Here is a 14,986-nt window from a genome sequence, read left to right on the forward strand (position 1 = left end):
CCAGGCCGGGCCCTGGCCTTGCGGCTGGGCAGGCTGGGCGGACTCTGGGAGGACCGCAGGTGTGCCCCGTGGGCAGGCTGCGGGAGGCAGGGAGCAAGTGTGTCTGGGGGCCACTGCCCACTTCCTGGCTTGCCAGGGGCAGGTGACACCTGGGTCACCTCCCTGTCTTTACACCTTCACTGGCCACTAGGGGATGTAGAAAGGGCAGGAGAGTCGTCTGCAGTCTCTTTATTTTTTCAGCCTTCAGAACTACCAAGAGGGTAGGGGCGGGGCGGGGTGGGGGACATAAAGGAGGAAAAATGAAGAGCCCGGGAGAGCAAGCCGGTGGACAGAGAAGGCAGGGCAGCCCTGCGAGGACAGCGCACAGGTGAAGGGACCTTCTAGGACAACTCTGCAGGGAACCCTCCTCCACGGTGGCCGGCCAGTGCCGCCTTCAGCTGGTTCTCTGGCTTAGAGCCCCAGACGCCGACCTCCCTACTCAGCCCTTCCCTGTCCCCCCCGTGGAGAGGCTGATGAGCTGGCTGCGCAGGGGGCTGATGGGGATTCGGGAGCCACCAGCGCCGCCTGGGGACAAGGGGAGGAGGAGCTGCAGAGGGCGGGCCTCTGGCCCTGGCTGGAGCAGCCAGGCCTGGGGCCAAGGGGAGGGGGCGCATGGCAGAGCCACACACAGGGCTGGAGAAGGGTCAGAGCCCCTGCGCCCACAAGAAGGCATGGCCCCGGGCCCCCAGTGCAGGGCCTGCCACAAGCCCTGGAGGGCTCCACGGGCCCCCTCAGCCTGGGCACCGTCCAACTGCAGCCTCCCCTCCTCTCTGTCCCCTAACGGGTCCCAGAAGAGGTGGGAAGCAGAGAGCCACCACTCACCAGGGTGCTGCGTGCCGGGGGACAGGGCAGTGGCCTCACTCCACTGGTCAGCACTGGAAACGGAGCAGGAGCGCTGGTGCTGGCCCTGGGGGCGCAGGCCAGCCCAGGCCGAGCTGCCGAGGGGGCGCTCGGAGGAGTGCAGGGACGCGCTGCTGGCCGAGTGGGGGGCACCTGGGGGGGGAAGGTCAGACTGGGAGGGGAGGCCTGGGGGCTGCACAGAAACACCGTCCTGGAAACGGCCGCAGCAGGATACCGGCCAGCAGTGGGAGGGGCACCGGGTGCAGGCCAGGCTCACGGGGAGCCCGAGGCCATGCACGGCCCCCTGGACCTTCTCGCCCCTCTCTCCACGAACCACGCAACAGTGGTATCACTGTGACTGGAGCTGGAAGGGCAGGGTCGCAGGACACTGCAAGGGTCTCGGGTGCTCCTGGCCAGGTGGAGTGCTGGGACGTGCCTCCAGCCCTGGCTCAGGCCCCTGCACCCTGCACGCTGGTCCACATATGTCATTTGACTTGCCTAAGCCTTGCTGCCATTCTGACGAGAAATAAGTGTATCAAATTCAAGTAATTATGTCTAATTAGTATTAGTAATTATCCTGTTGGGCTGGAGAAAATTAATCTTTCGTTTCCCATCAGGGAAGAACAGCAGAGCCAAGGGGAGCGGAAGGCCTGGGAGCACCCGGGCTGGGCAGCCGTGGCCAGCCGTGAAGCCAGCAGGCAGAACACCTCAGCCTTCTCCTGGCCCTGCTCCCAGGCTGACTCCCTGCTGGAGGGAGCCTGGCAACACAGCCACAGGCCTCAGACGCCTGGGACCCTTAGAGGGCCTGAGTGGGACGCAGAGAACCCAGGTGTCCCTCCCCCTCCTCAGTACTACCAAGATGGAAGACAGAAGCAAGCAGCCACAGGGGGTCACAGCAGGAACAGGTGGGCCGAAGCCAGAATGTTTAAATGGGACCAGGAGGCGGCCAGGTGTAGAGGTTAGCAGGAAGGTGGACAGCCAGGGGCCAAAGCAAGCAGGAGCCAGGCTGGCCCTGCAAGCGCGCGGACTGAGTTGCCGAAAGCGAGTGGACAGGAAGCCCTGAGCCAAAGCAGCAGTAGCGAGAGCAGGCCAGACACCCAGTGCTCAGAGGCAGACGCAAGCTGGATGTTTTCTTGTATTTGTTGTAACAGCCAAAGAGAACTAGACACACGACCGATGCCTGGTGACACACGGTGGCGTGGAGACCACAGGCCGGTCTCGCTGACGCCAGCCCCCCGTAACACTCTGGCACTGCCCCTCCGAATCCTGCCCAGTCCCTCCTCGGGTCTCACGGGTCCCTCCCAGCTGGGCCTTTCTCTCCCACCTCCAGCAAACCTTCCAGGGACCCTGGCTTCTCTCCACCCCTTCCTGCTTTCATCCTCTCAGGTTCCAAATCCTACGCCCCCCACCCCAAGCCCCATCAAAGACATCACGGCCCAACTTCCTCCCAAAGCCTCCCAACCCAAAACCCTGAGGGAGGGAAAGTGCTTTCCCTTTTCTTTGTTAATTCTCCCCTCATTACGCCTGCAATCCCACAATCAGTGTGCACTGTAATTGTCGAATTTGATGCTAATGATTAATGAATTAAACATGGAGCCATCAATTAGTCCTCCGAGGATAATTCTGCATAAAGCAGCGGATAATGTAATTACAGTAACAAAGATAATGAGATGTTAACATCGCCCGGTGAGCGAGAGACATGTGTGAGTGTGCGCGAGGGTCGTGTCAGCGTGCTGTGCGGGAACGGCTCGGCGAGCGCCGTCCGTGTGCCCCTGCTCCCGGGCGGGTGCTATAATTATGGCAACGGTGCACAGTGGCTCCCAGGTGAAGCGCATCAGGGCCCAGGACCCGGCTCGCCTCGTGCCACCCAACCAAGGAAAGGCTCCCCTTCCGCAGACCTGTGCGGCACCTCCTCTCGAGCACCCGGGCTGACCAGAAGGGGCTCCAGAGACCTCCCTGACTTCGGCACCGAGGAAGGCCCGAAACCTCCCATTTGTGTCGCTGGGATCAGTCCCCACCCTGTGCACCCCAGGACCTCAGCCACCCTGGTGGGGGGACTGTCATCTCCTCAGCTTCCTTCACTGTCCACTAGAGATGCCCCCAGCACACTTCAAGGGTGGCTCAGAGGAAGGGACGGAGCAGGTCATGTCAGACATGCTTGGGTTCAAACTGCTTGGGTCCCCGCTTACTGTGGGACTCTACATTCAGGTGTCTGAGCCCTTGCTTCCTCCCAAAAACAGGGACGAGAATCTTGACTTCCGGTGCTGATTGGCCCTGGGACCTGGTGTGGAGACATCCACTACACCAGTTGGTGGAGTCAGGTCCTGCCCTGTCCTGCCAGCCAGGTCAGTGGTGGCCACATGGGCCTTGCCTCAAACAAGGACCATACTCAGGTGCTCACACCTCACCTACAGCCCCTTGGCCTGGATTTCCTCAGCACAAGTCCCACCAGCCTTTCCAGGGGGTGACTGCTGACTGGGGTCATCTCCAGGGGACTTAGTGTTCCCAGGCCGTCCACTGAACTTAGCGCCATCTCGTCACTGTGACAAACAACACCCAGCATCTCCACGTGCACCCAGGAAGGGGCACATCCCAGCTGAAAGCCTGCTGGCAGCTGGCCTTGGGGTGGGCACGGAGACAGGACAAGGCCGCGTCCCAGCAGCAGTTCCTGGGCCCAGAGACAATGAGGTCCGCTGGCCCAGGATGAGGAGGACATCCATGGAGGAGAGAGGCAAGAGCCGGGCAGTGAGGAGCAGGCCACCCCAGCAAGGGGGGGAGGCCCAGGAGCAGAAGCCAGGGGAGGAGGGTGAGCTGGAGCTAGGGAGAGAGCACGGGGACAGAGGGCCTGGTACCGGAGCCCATGCTGTCACACCACGAGCTAAGAACACAGCCCAGGCTGCCTGGCCTCTCACCCCTCAGCCTGACTTCCCTCCACGCGCCTGGACATGGCGCCTTCTGCCCTCAGGCTCCTCTCTAAACTCCGCGCTCACTGTGCAGAGCTGCCGACTCACTGCAGACCTGAGGATGTTTGCCTGGTGGCCCCTGGTGGCCCCCGATGGCTCTGCCCCTTCTGCCCCACACAGCAAACTGAGATGCTGGTCTCCCTTGGCTCCAGGCACATGGCACTGGCCAGCAAGCATGTTCAGAGCCCCATGCCCGGGCTGAGAAGCAGTCGGCCCCAGCACGTGCCTCCCTAGGCCCCTCCACGGCCACTCCCAGCATCCCACCACGGCGGCAGCCTCACCTGTGCCCCCACCCAGCTGCGTATTGCTTCGCTCCATGGCCAGCCCGTTGGCGCGTGGGCTGGTGCCCGGGGCTGTGGCAGGCGTGGCTCGGGGCAGGCGCTTCCCAGGCACTTTCACGGTTGTCCGCAGCAGGTCAATCTCCTTGCCGTGGATGTTCTGCATGTAATCCTAGAGGCCGTGTGCACAAGACAGACGCATTAGGACGGCATCCCTTTGCAGCCACACCTCCAGCACTTGCCCCTTGGCTGCCGGGTCCCTCCTTGCTTTGCTACTTCATGGAAGAAGGAGAGCTCAGCCTCAAAAAGCAGGACTCTGAAGTCCACAGATTCCTCCAGGTCTGGATCACACCAGAGCCCCATGGCGCCCACAGGATCTCGTGGGGATCTGAGGATCTGGAGTCGAGCACCAAGACGGCTGGGTATGGGGTGGAGCTGGGTTTAGGGAGAGAGCAGCCCTGTGGCCGAGGAGGGAACTGGCAGACTCAGACACGGACGGGCGAGCAGTCCCCGGCTCTCAGGCTGGCCAGGGCCACTCAGTCCCATTTCTCAAGCTCGGCACGGGAACATTCAAAGTCTGGAAGAGTCCCTCACCCTTGGGAAGGTGCCTGATTAATAAGTATGTGTCAAACTCTTAAAGGGCAGGCTTTGATTCTTTTTGCTGGACCTAGGAGTGCAGCAGCAGGTCCATGGACTCACACCCGGACTCTTTGGTGGAGACTGTCATCAGCGATCTGTCCATCCGAGTGCTGGGATCACTGCACTGAAGCAGGATTTATTATAATATGTTCAACTACATTGTCCTACGTAACCTTCCCAGTCACCGGAGGGGGAGTTCTGTGCCTGTTTTGGAGATGAAGAAACTGAGGCTCAGGATGGTGAATCACCCAAGATCACAGTTAGAAAGGAGTTGACCAGATTCGAGCACAGGATTTTAGATTCCCAGGCTGTGCTCCTACATGAACTTCCTCTAGCCTGCTCTGAGCCCGGGGTCTCAGCCAGCCTTCAGGTTACCCAGAAGCCCTGGGAAGTGGGGGGTGTGCTGTGCTTGGACCCCAACCCCACTCAGACACCAGGGTGGAACAGCGGGGTGGGGCCCTCTGTGCCCGCAGTCCCGCCTCCGCTACCACTTCTCACTTCCCCTTCCAGACCTCCGCCACCTCCTGCTTCTAGGCTCCTTGGTAGCTCTGAGCCCCTATCTCCGTCACGCCAACACTTCCTCCAACGTCTCCACACCTTCCCGAGAGGAGGATTGGGCAGTGTGGCTCGACTTGATTTCTGACTATGCTGACGAGACATGACAGGGTCTCCTCAGGTCCCCTTCATAGGCATCTGGGGTGTTGTGCTAAGAGCTTCCAGGGGGAGCCGTCCCAGACATGGCTTCCTGTTGGCACCCAGGTCTCCCACATGCACCCCTGGGGCAACGGGCTGCTTGGTTTCTTTACCCTTTTGGCTCCCAGGAAATGGGACAATGTCCTCCACACAGAAGGGCAGAGTTGCTGCCCCTCGGGAAGAGGCAAGAGGGCAGGGGGTCTTACCAAGGCTCAAGGGCTGCCCTTTGCTTTGGGAATAATGAGGACATCAAGTAGCCTAGAGGTCACCTGGTCCCTGGTCACTAAGAGAACATGGAGTTACCAGTGAGGGGGTGGTGAGAGAACAAGGAACCAAGAGTCTCAAACACTAGCCTCCAGCCTGAGGCCTGCCATAGGTGCGCCGTCTTCCGCAGCTGCGCCAGCCGGCCAGAGGCGGGAAGGCCTGGGCCAGGGCTTGTCCCCAGCCCAGTGAGGCCTGGCACAGTCAGCCACCTTCATTCTCCAGGTGGCTGCCAGGTCTTCCCAGGCAGAGAGCCTTCTGGAGGACCTGAGTCTGATGACCAGAGGGCAGGAGTCGCCTCTGGAAGGCGTGCTCGAGAGAAACCCCCTTTCCTGCTACTGTGTTCTCCGCATCTGTGCCCTCCTGCCACCCCAGCCTGCAAGGCACACTTGCTCTGGGTGCTGTTCACTCTCTCGGACCTGCAGACGATCCTGGGGAATGAACCGGAGCAGCCCCTGCCCAGCAGGACCACTCGGACACTCTCAGCCCACACTCTGCTGAGCGCTGCCGGGGCTCTCCCCTCGCTCCAGGCGGGGCAGGAAACATGCCCAGGGGCCCTTTGAGGCCCTCCAGAGGCACCCCTAACTGATCCCTCTGTAACTGACTGAGCTCCAGCCCCAGTCACTGCTGGCCCTCTGGTCTGCTTTCAGCTCAGTGTCCGATGTGTGATTTCATGGTCTCACCCTGCTCGCCACCTCTGTCCCAAAGACAGCTCCTGCATGTTGGATTCCCCAGTCTCTGTACATACTGATCCCTCAACCTTGCTAGCCACATCCCCAGTCCCGGTGCATGATCACATCTTGGACTGGCAGCTCCAGACAACTGTCAACAGCTGGCTGGGCCAAAGGCCCAGTGGCAGTCCCTCTCCTGGGGAGAGGCTCGGGCTGCTCCAGTTCACAAGGAGGTCACTGCGGCTGCCATAGTTGTCCCCGCTTGAGCCCTGGGATGCCCAGGCTGGGATGTGGCAGAAGCTGACCGTATGTCAAAAATAAGAGTAGCACAGAGGGACTCGGTTCAGGCCAAGGAGCCAGAAACTGGCTGCAGGGGAAGGGAACGCCCAGCTTCAGCACCTAACTGCACCACACAGACACTGCGCCAGGCAGACCAACGCCCTCGGCCTGACTCCAGGCCCTTGGGCCCAGCCAGCAGCAGACCCAGAGCCGAGCGATGGAGCCTGGGCCTGGAGGACACAAGCGATGGAGCCTGGAGGAGCAGCAGCAGGGACAGGGACCTCAGGCTCAGAGCAACAGCGTTTCCCTCCGTCAGCAGAACAGGGAGCGTGGTGGTGGCGGTGGCAGCGGCTGCTCAGGAGAGCGGTCACCACGGCTGCCTTTATTACCCACCATCAAACAGCAATTTCTTCCCCAGCCTCCTCGCTAATTACCCAGCCAGCGTTCTCATCTCGTTTTATTACTGGAATTAACAACGAGTTCAGAGCGTGGAAAGCTATTAAGATGTGTGATTAAGCCACATTCAATTAGTTTCTACAAACAATTTAATTGATGTTGCAGATAGAATTAACAGAAGGTGATTGTGTGAATGGCTCCGCTGGCTGCAAAGCGGGGGAGGCTGCGGCGGGCTCTCTTGGGCCAGGCAAGATTCGGGCGCGAAGCTCGAGGCCTGCCCACCAACTCCTCTCCGCAGGCCCGGCTGGCCTCCATCAATAGGGGAGGCCCTGGCACCAAGGCCTTGGCTCCCAGGCAATCCCTGTCCCCAGCAGGTGCCCCAGACAGGCCTGGGTCCTGCCTGAACTCTGGAGTCACCAGAGGCCCTCCTGTCACAGTCGGGATAGAGACTCCAGAGCCTCCAGGGAAGCCACAGACTGCAGGTGAGGAGGCTGCCTGGTCACTGCTGCCACTAAAGAGCTGCAGAGGCTGGAGGAGATGGAGCAGAGAAGGTGGCAGAGGTGAGGGCTGCCAAGTAGGCAGTCAGGCGAAGGAGCGGGAGCAGGAGAGGCGGCTCCGAGAGCCCAGGGCCGGAGCCGAACTGGGCCCCGAGAACACAGCTGCCCAGGGCAGCCCTGGTTCCTGCCGTGGCTGGTTCTGTTGCCAGGACCACAGTTTGAAACCAGATTTGTGACTTCTTGATGAGAAAAGATGACAAGACAAGCATCTACAGGCAAGGCAGACACATCAAGCAGGAGAGCCACAGGAGCCGACCGTGGCCCCGGGCAGTGAAGAGCTGCTGCTCACAGACTGGGGACTCTTGCTCTTGGAGGAGTTGACCATGTGCCCTCTCCCCCAGGACCCAAGTGGGCAGGGGAGCAGGATCTGGCGGTGGGCCAGCAGGTCACACCCCTCAGAGTTCACCCTGCAAGGACAAAAGGACAGGCCCAGAAGACCCTGGCACACAACGATGGTCACAGGTCCCTAAAACACTCAGAGCAACAAGTGGGACTTCTGGGGTGCTCAGAAGCCCCGCCTGGCCTCCCAGCGGGCTGAGCAACTCCCTCCCTGTCCTGGTTCTTCGGCAACCTTCTCCCCAAAGGGAGCATCTCCTGGCAAGGCAGGAGACTCCGGGTAAGGCTGAGAATCAGCTGTGGGCCCAGGCCTCCGCTCTGCGGCTAGTCTCGCGACTGGGAGCCTCTGCTCTCCGGCAGGTGGTGTGGGGAGATAGCAAGTCCACACGACTTCCCCTTTCCTCCTGACTGGAGACCGGAAGCCCCGTTCCACCACAACTGGTCCTTCCCTCCATGTTCCAAGACACTTCTGCTATCCCTCCTCTCCATACTGGCCTCCTTCATTCTCTGGGGAAGGGGACAGTCAGAGGCAGACTACGTGCCCAGCTTGGGTCACACGATCAGAAAGGAATAGGTAAGGATGCAGGAAAGGGATGGCTGAGACTACCCTACATAGGCGGGAGCCAGAAGTTTCCTGTAGACCAGTTCCCAAGTTCCCCGGTCAAGATGGACATACTCAGAGAGCGTGTGCGAACCTGCCTGGAGAGCAGGGTGAAACGTGCCCCCGGGGAGAGCTGTGTCTCCCTGCCTGTGAACAGGCAGCTCTGGGACCCTTTTGCTGGGACACACTACGAACCCACTTAGTGTCTCTGGTGCACACCCCAGGTCCTCCCTCAGGCGTGGGCTGCCTCGAGGTAGTGAAGGCTTGTGCCCTTTCCCTGCCTAGGATACTGTTTCATGCTGCCCCAGGAGGCCAGGCTGCCTCTCATGGTCTCCTAAGGACTCTGGAGATGGGCGAAGTCTAGGTGAGGAGGATGGTGGGTCAGGCAAGGGGGAATCTGCTGGACCAAATGGACGTGGTACCTTCTCCAACTCTCCAGGGATGATGGCCACCTGGCACCCTGGCACAGGTAGGTCCTACCCTGCAGGTAAGGGCTATTAGGAGAAATGACCAACTGATGGTGGCCCTGAGCTAAGAAGGGCCGGTGCCCAGAAGAATCAGTTGAGGGGACGCCCAAGAGGGCTAGGCTAGGTCTGGCCTGAATGGAGGAGACCCCCAAGCCAGGCCTCTTCTCTCTTCTCGGGTTCTCTCTGTGGGGTCGTCTGGGCAGTGCGCGTAGGGCCAGGTTACGGCCGGGAAACATGGATCCCAGCACCTCTCGGGTTGGGCCTCCTAACTTCATGTGCACTCCAAGGCAGGCGGGGGACCCTCTGAGGCAGGCCCAGGGCTCGGGGTGGGGTGGGGTGGGCCCACGTGCTGTGCTTGAGGGGCTTCACAGGAGAACTCATTAGCCCCACAGTGGGGTGGTGACAGAGATGGATTCTGGTGACAGCTGTGTGCTGGAGCCACGCAGTGAGGGGAGGGGGAGAGGCAGGGTGGGGAGCTGCCACGGGGCCACGCTACATCACCGCAACACCAACACCCCCAACGCTGGGGCACGGGCACACGCCCTCCAGAATCCTCTACCCACAGACAACACCACCCACTCCTCCCAGGAGCACCTGCCCAAGGCCCCAGTGTAGCTCAACTGCCATCCTGTGGTCCACCGGCCCAGGCTCAGGCGCCCAGGACTCCCCACCGGTGTGGCCCAGCTAATGGCCACTGCTTGGGAGCACAGGCACCCCTGGCTGCAGAAATTCCCAAAGTGGGTGGAGCCAGCTCCTCAAACCACTGGAAAGTGGAAGTGTAGCCTGGCTGCCCAAGGGCCAGGGAGGGGCAGGCTGCCCTTGCCAACCTAGCACTGGGCAGGGTGAACATCCCTGGGGGGTGCTTCCTCCACAGGGGTCAGCAGGGCCTGTCTTGTGCCCTTCCCAAGCCAAAGGGCAGTTGCTTCTTAGTGGAAAACCCACCTGAGATCATTACGGGGAGATTATCCTGTGACCCTCCCTCCATTCCTTACTGTTCCTGCCCCCCTCTCGGGGTCCTTCTCCTGGACTCACGTGCAAGCTGGGGTGGTAGGTGAGCAGCCCATTGTCACAAAGCGTCACATACTTCTTCTTCCACTCCTTATTCAGGGACTTGCCGCTCCGCTTCAGCAGTATCCCCTAAGAACAGAGGTCTGATCAGGCCAGGAGCCAGCCCAGTGTCACAGAGCAAAGAGGACAGAGGTCCAGTCAGGGGTCTGTCTGACCAGACCAGGAGCCAGCACACAGGAAGGTCACAGTGCCATTATGTGACACCACCCTTCATCCCTCCTTCTCCGGAGCCAAGTAGCTGAACTCAAGAACAGCAGCAGACCAACCCTCCTGCAGAACTCTGTCCTCCCTGACCAGGAAGTGGATCGGACTGCTGGTCTGGAGTGGGCGTCTGTGCCCCCACAACTTCTGTTTGCACCGCCACATCAACACAGAGACTTGGAGGGTCCCAGCAGTGACGCTCCCGCCCGGGAGGTGCCACAGATGGTGGTGGAACGACAGCAGAGATTCCCGCAGGGGCCTGGCCTCCCCCCCGCCCCACACTCCTGCACAGGGCAGGAGAATCCCCCAACTACCCCAAGAACACCTCAGACCCCAGCTCTAAGCACCAGGGAGCCCCGACCTTCCATCTCAGCCACCGAAACGTGGGAGTAAGCCAGGAAGCCACTCTAGACCTGGCGGTCGGCTGGCGTGAAGCTCAGCGCAAGCTGGGCAAGTGCAAGGACTGTTCTGCTCGCTGACAAACTCTCAGCACCTGGGACAGCGCCTGGCCCCAGCAGACAGGGAACTGGAGAAAAGCTCCCTGGCCATCAGGTGATGCAGGCCCAAGTGCCCCCAGGGCTGAAACCAGACACTCGGTCCCAGCCTCACATCCTCCCGGAGAAACCTGCTCCTCTAACACTCCAAAAAGGAGTCCCTGGGCTATGGTTTGCTGCTGAGACCACAGACAACACAGCAGAGTGGCTGAGGACAGGAACACTGTGGGTGGACACCAGGTGGCAGACCCCCCAACCCCTCAACTCAGGAGAGGTGGGAAGAGGCAGCTCCCTGGAGATTCCAACGTCCCACAGGAGGAGCAGGAATGGCAGGAATGGTTTCCTGGGGCCAAGCAGGAAAGGTTGGGGGTACACCGTTGGAAGAGCAGGGGGCTGTAGCCTGGGTTCCACCCACGGGGGTTAAGGAGCGGCACTTCCCACACATAGAGAAGGCCCAGAATGGCTTCTCCTTCAAGATGGAGGCCCCACCCCTGACGGCCAGGAGAGTGGGCATGAGGAGGTTCAGCAGGAGGAAACGGGAGACCTCTGCCCTCCACGGCAGAGGGAAGTGCCCAACCCAATTGTACCTGCCCCTGCGGTTCTTCAGGTGAGCTCAGCCCTAGTGGTTAAGAAGGAAGAAGGTGATTAAGGGTTCCCACGGCCCTCCCCTTCCAGCCCAGCGAGATGGAGTGCGGAGGGCGCCCCACCCAGGCCCCAGCAGCTTGGTAATTCCCACTTCCAGATGTTTCACCCCTGGCCTCCCCTCCTTCCCTCCCCATGCCCTCCTCCTCCTGCCACCCCCAAGAGACAAATGCCATTGCAGGCATCTGAGGACGCAGTCTGTTCCTTGTCCCCACCAGTGTGGGACACCCGCCCTCAAAAAGGGCTTCTGAAAACAAGAGGGGTCAGTGGTCTGGAGCCGGGATGCCCTGCGGCTGGTGGAGCGTTCCTCACGGCCAGGCCAACGGTACAGGGGCTCGCCCCGCCCACAACACAGGGTCCCACGACAAGTGCCGCTGAGGACACACGGCCCTCAGGAGAGTTATCCCCCACTTCCCACAGGAAGAATGACCAGGTACCAGCGGGCACTGTGGTGGAGCCTCCCAGGTGGGTGTCCTGGGGCAGAGCTTCCTGGGCAGAGGACATTGGTCTGAGCCCAGGGTGGGCGTCCCGGGCGCAGCTTCAGCCCAGCTTTCTGCTCCTCAGCACAGAACTCTCTCACCGCCTCGGGTGGCTCTCCCTCCAGCCTCCCCCTGGGGCTAGGGCACTGCCTCCACACTCCTTTAGTCCACAGCCAGCCATGCCCACCCTCGCCCTCTCCCGGGTGCAGCCCCAGCTTCCGGCCCTGGTCCGCGAAGGAGGCCAGGCTTCCTTCCATCTCTCTTCTGCGGGCTGTAACACTCTACAAACCAGTACTCTCTGGGTCTGCTTTCTCCAACAAACAAGGAGTGTGGACTTAGGGTCTCAAGCACCTTTCTGCTGGGACCTACCTAGGTCCCCTCCTTCCTGAGAAGGGGATCAGAGGCAGGCGCTGGGGAGGCCTTCTAGGAGGGAAGCCTTTCCACCTTCCCTCACCTGGGCCCCCTCTCCGGGCCAGGCAGGTAAGCAGCCGTGCAGTAATGAGGCTCGTTAGCCGAGGCGTGGGCGGAGAGCCCAGGGCTCGCCCAGAGAGTGGCTGGCAGGCTCACCCAGTCGCCCACGCCCAGGCCGCCTCTCACCTGCCTGGCGCCCAGGCCTCTAGCCCCGGCCTCCCCTCCGAGAGGGAAGGAGCCACAGGGGTTCCTGCTCCCCTCCCTGGCCGGCCGGCTGCGCACGGTGGAGCAGGAAGCAATCTGGGACGGAATGGGAGCGGTGCGGAGGCGACAGCCCCCAGAGGACCCGTTCCCGCCGCCGCCTCCCTCCCAGCTCCGCCAGCCGACTTAATTGCGGAGTCCGGATTGATTGGGAATGCAAATGGCAACTGAAATGCAATCTCCACTCCCAGCAGGAGCTGGGGGGAGGGGAAGGCACAGAAACGGGGAGACCGGGACAGGAGCGGGGAAACGGGAGGCCGTGGACCTGGCGGGCTGGGACCAGTCCGGCTGGGTGAGGCTGCCAAGAGTGGCCGCTGGGAGCCGCCCGACCCCTAACGGTCCATCATGCGGGAATGGGCCTGAGCCTGCGCACCCCAAAGGAAGTAGCAGCGATCCCAGCGGCGCGAGCACGTAGGCAGGCCTCTAGGACCGCCCACCGCAGGCAGGACCGCCCACCGCAGGCAGGACCGCCCACGGCGGGCTGCCAGAGGGACCTTCCTAGGACAGTCCCTGAATCTCAAGTAACTTTCAAGTGACCCAGCTGACTCCAGGCTGGAACCCCAGGTGCAGGTTCACAGGCTTCCTGGGGCACCTCCCATCTACCCCTTCACCCACACACTGGGTTTAGGCACAAATGACCTGCCCTGGGCCACACATGTCCCAGACAGGAAGATATGGGCTGGTGAAGACAGCAGCCTGTTCACTTACTGAACATGGCCAGGTGTGTGCACAGGGCACTCGGAAAGCACACCCCCTCACCTCTCCCAACCTCCAGCAGGGAGCTGACCAACCTATACGCAGAGCACATCCACATCACTGAGCAAGAGGCCCCTGGCCCCCCGGGGTCAAACAATCAACAGGCTTGTGTGTCACTGATTCTGCATACACACCTAAATGTGTGCATGGGGGACAGGAGAAGGAAAGGGCTCTGAGGCCACTCTGTGCTCCCAGCCTTTTCAGGTGACCTCAGGAGGCCAACCCAAATGCAGAGGTCCCTGCCACACATAAGTGCAATGAGCATCTCAGGGGAGAGATGGAGCAGAAAAGGCAGGACGTGGATCAAGGTACAGCTCTCTGACCTGTCCTCTGGGGCCCTGCTCCTTGGATACTTCATTCAAAATTGATTTTCATGGGAATCAGAAATCCCCAAGCTTAACACATAAATCCCAAGTCCCAAGCCCAGGAAGGCCAAACAAGACCATAGTCCCTGGCTAAGCTAACCTCTGGTGCTCTGGCCACATCAGTCACCTCTAGAGCCCAAACCTGGCAACTTGGCCCCCTGTAGACACAAACTGTCCAACCACCAGATCCCAAGGGTCAAGTCAGCACCAGAAAGGTAGGGCAAACAAACCACAAGTTGGTCCTCAGTGACACCTTAGCCCCTGAGGCTCCTGCCTACACTCCAAAGAGACACCTCTGTACTCTACCCACCCACCCCAGCAGCTCCAAAGCACCCACCCTATATACCTCCACCTATGGCCAAGATGCTGTCATAGACTGCTGTTTTTGTAGCACAGGGACCCCAACGGGAGGTCTGGGAGAGCCAGGCTTAGGTGGACTAGCATTCTCAGCAGGTAACTCCAGTAGGAGGTGGGGTAAAGGCAAAGGGGATGGCATCACCTGGTGCTTTTTTTTTTTTTTCTTTAAAAATGAACAGAGGTGAGCTGGGTGTAGTGGCTCATGCCTTAATCCCAGCTACTCAGGAAGCTGAGGCAGGAGGATGGTAAATTCAAGGCCAGCCTGGGCAACTTAGACCCAGTCTCAAAATTGAACACAGGGGCTGGGAGTGTAGCTCAAGGTATAGTGCTTGCCTTGTATGAATGAGGCCCTGCATTCCATTCCCATACCACCAGGAAAAAAAGATAAAAGGCAACAAAAATGAGGCTTGAAATGATAAAACAGAACCAATAAACCTCAGGTGGGATCAGCCCTCAGTACCCACTTCCATGCATGCTCCTCAGGTGACCCTTAGGAACTCTCTTCCTCAGGCCAGGGCCCAGAAGTCCCATTCTCCATGAAGTTCAGAACCAGCAGGTCCGGGAGCCACCAACTGAGGGCAGCAGGTAGCTCTCTGCTGCCCTCTGGTGATGATGAGGAAGAACAGGCAGAGCTGCTGGCCCAGAAGACAGAGGCACAGGGAAAAGGCTGGGGCCTTGGGCTTCTGACCTGGAGCATGGACCCTTATACCCAGGTAAGGAGCAGGCACTCACTCCGTACGCCATCTCCCTCATCACAGAGGCCCCCCGAAGAATCGCCCACTAGTACTCCAGGGGCTTCACTCTCAGCTGCCCCGGGCCCAGGGGAAGCAGTGCTGACCTGCTTGATGGGGATGGCCCTTCCGCTCCCGATGCTGTCCACCTTGCACTCCGCAGCCTTCTTCTCTCGGTCCAGGTCAGCTCCCTTTCGAGAC

The 14,986-nt window shown here is 60.5% G+C and overlaps 1 protein-coding gene across 7 annotated transcripts in view; it reads right to left on the bottom strand.

Annotated features, from left to right (window-relative positions):
- The window catches only part of Agap3 (ArfGAP with GTPase domain, ankyrin repeat and PH domain 3), a 51,256-nt gene that overhangs the window by 4,818 nt on the left and 31,452 nt on the right, over window positions 1–14,986 (bottom strand). For 4 of the 7 annotated variants that reach the window (XM_047560288.1, XM_047560285.1, XM_047560286.1 and 1 more), the window contains 3 exons: window positions 14,893–14,985; window positions 10,053–10,157; window positions 4,124–4,292 (listed from right to left, as the gene is read on the bottom strand). In XM_047560288.1, the coding sequence (XP_047416244.1) occupies window positions 4,124–4,292; window positions 10,053–10,157; window positions 14,893–14,985 (367 nt within the window). Of the gene's footprint in view, window positions 1–861; window positions 1,033–4,123; window positions 4,293–10,052; window positions 10,158–14,892; window position 14,986 lie in introns of all 7 variants that reach the window. The other 3 variants (XM_047560287.1, XM_047560284.1, XM_047560290.1) reach the window with 1 other exon arrangement.

This window comes from Sciurus carolinensis, chromosome 8 (genome assembly GCF_902686445.1).
Source record: "Sciurus carolinensis chromosome 8, mSciCar1.2, whole genome shotgun sequence".
NCBI lineage: Eukaryota > Metazoa > Chordata > Mammalia > Rodentia > Sciuridae > Sciurus > Sciurus carolinensis.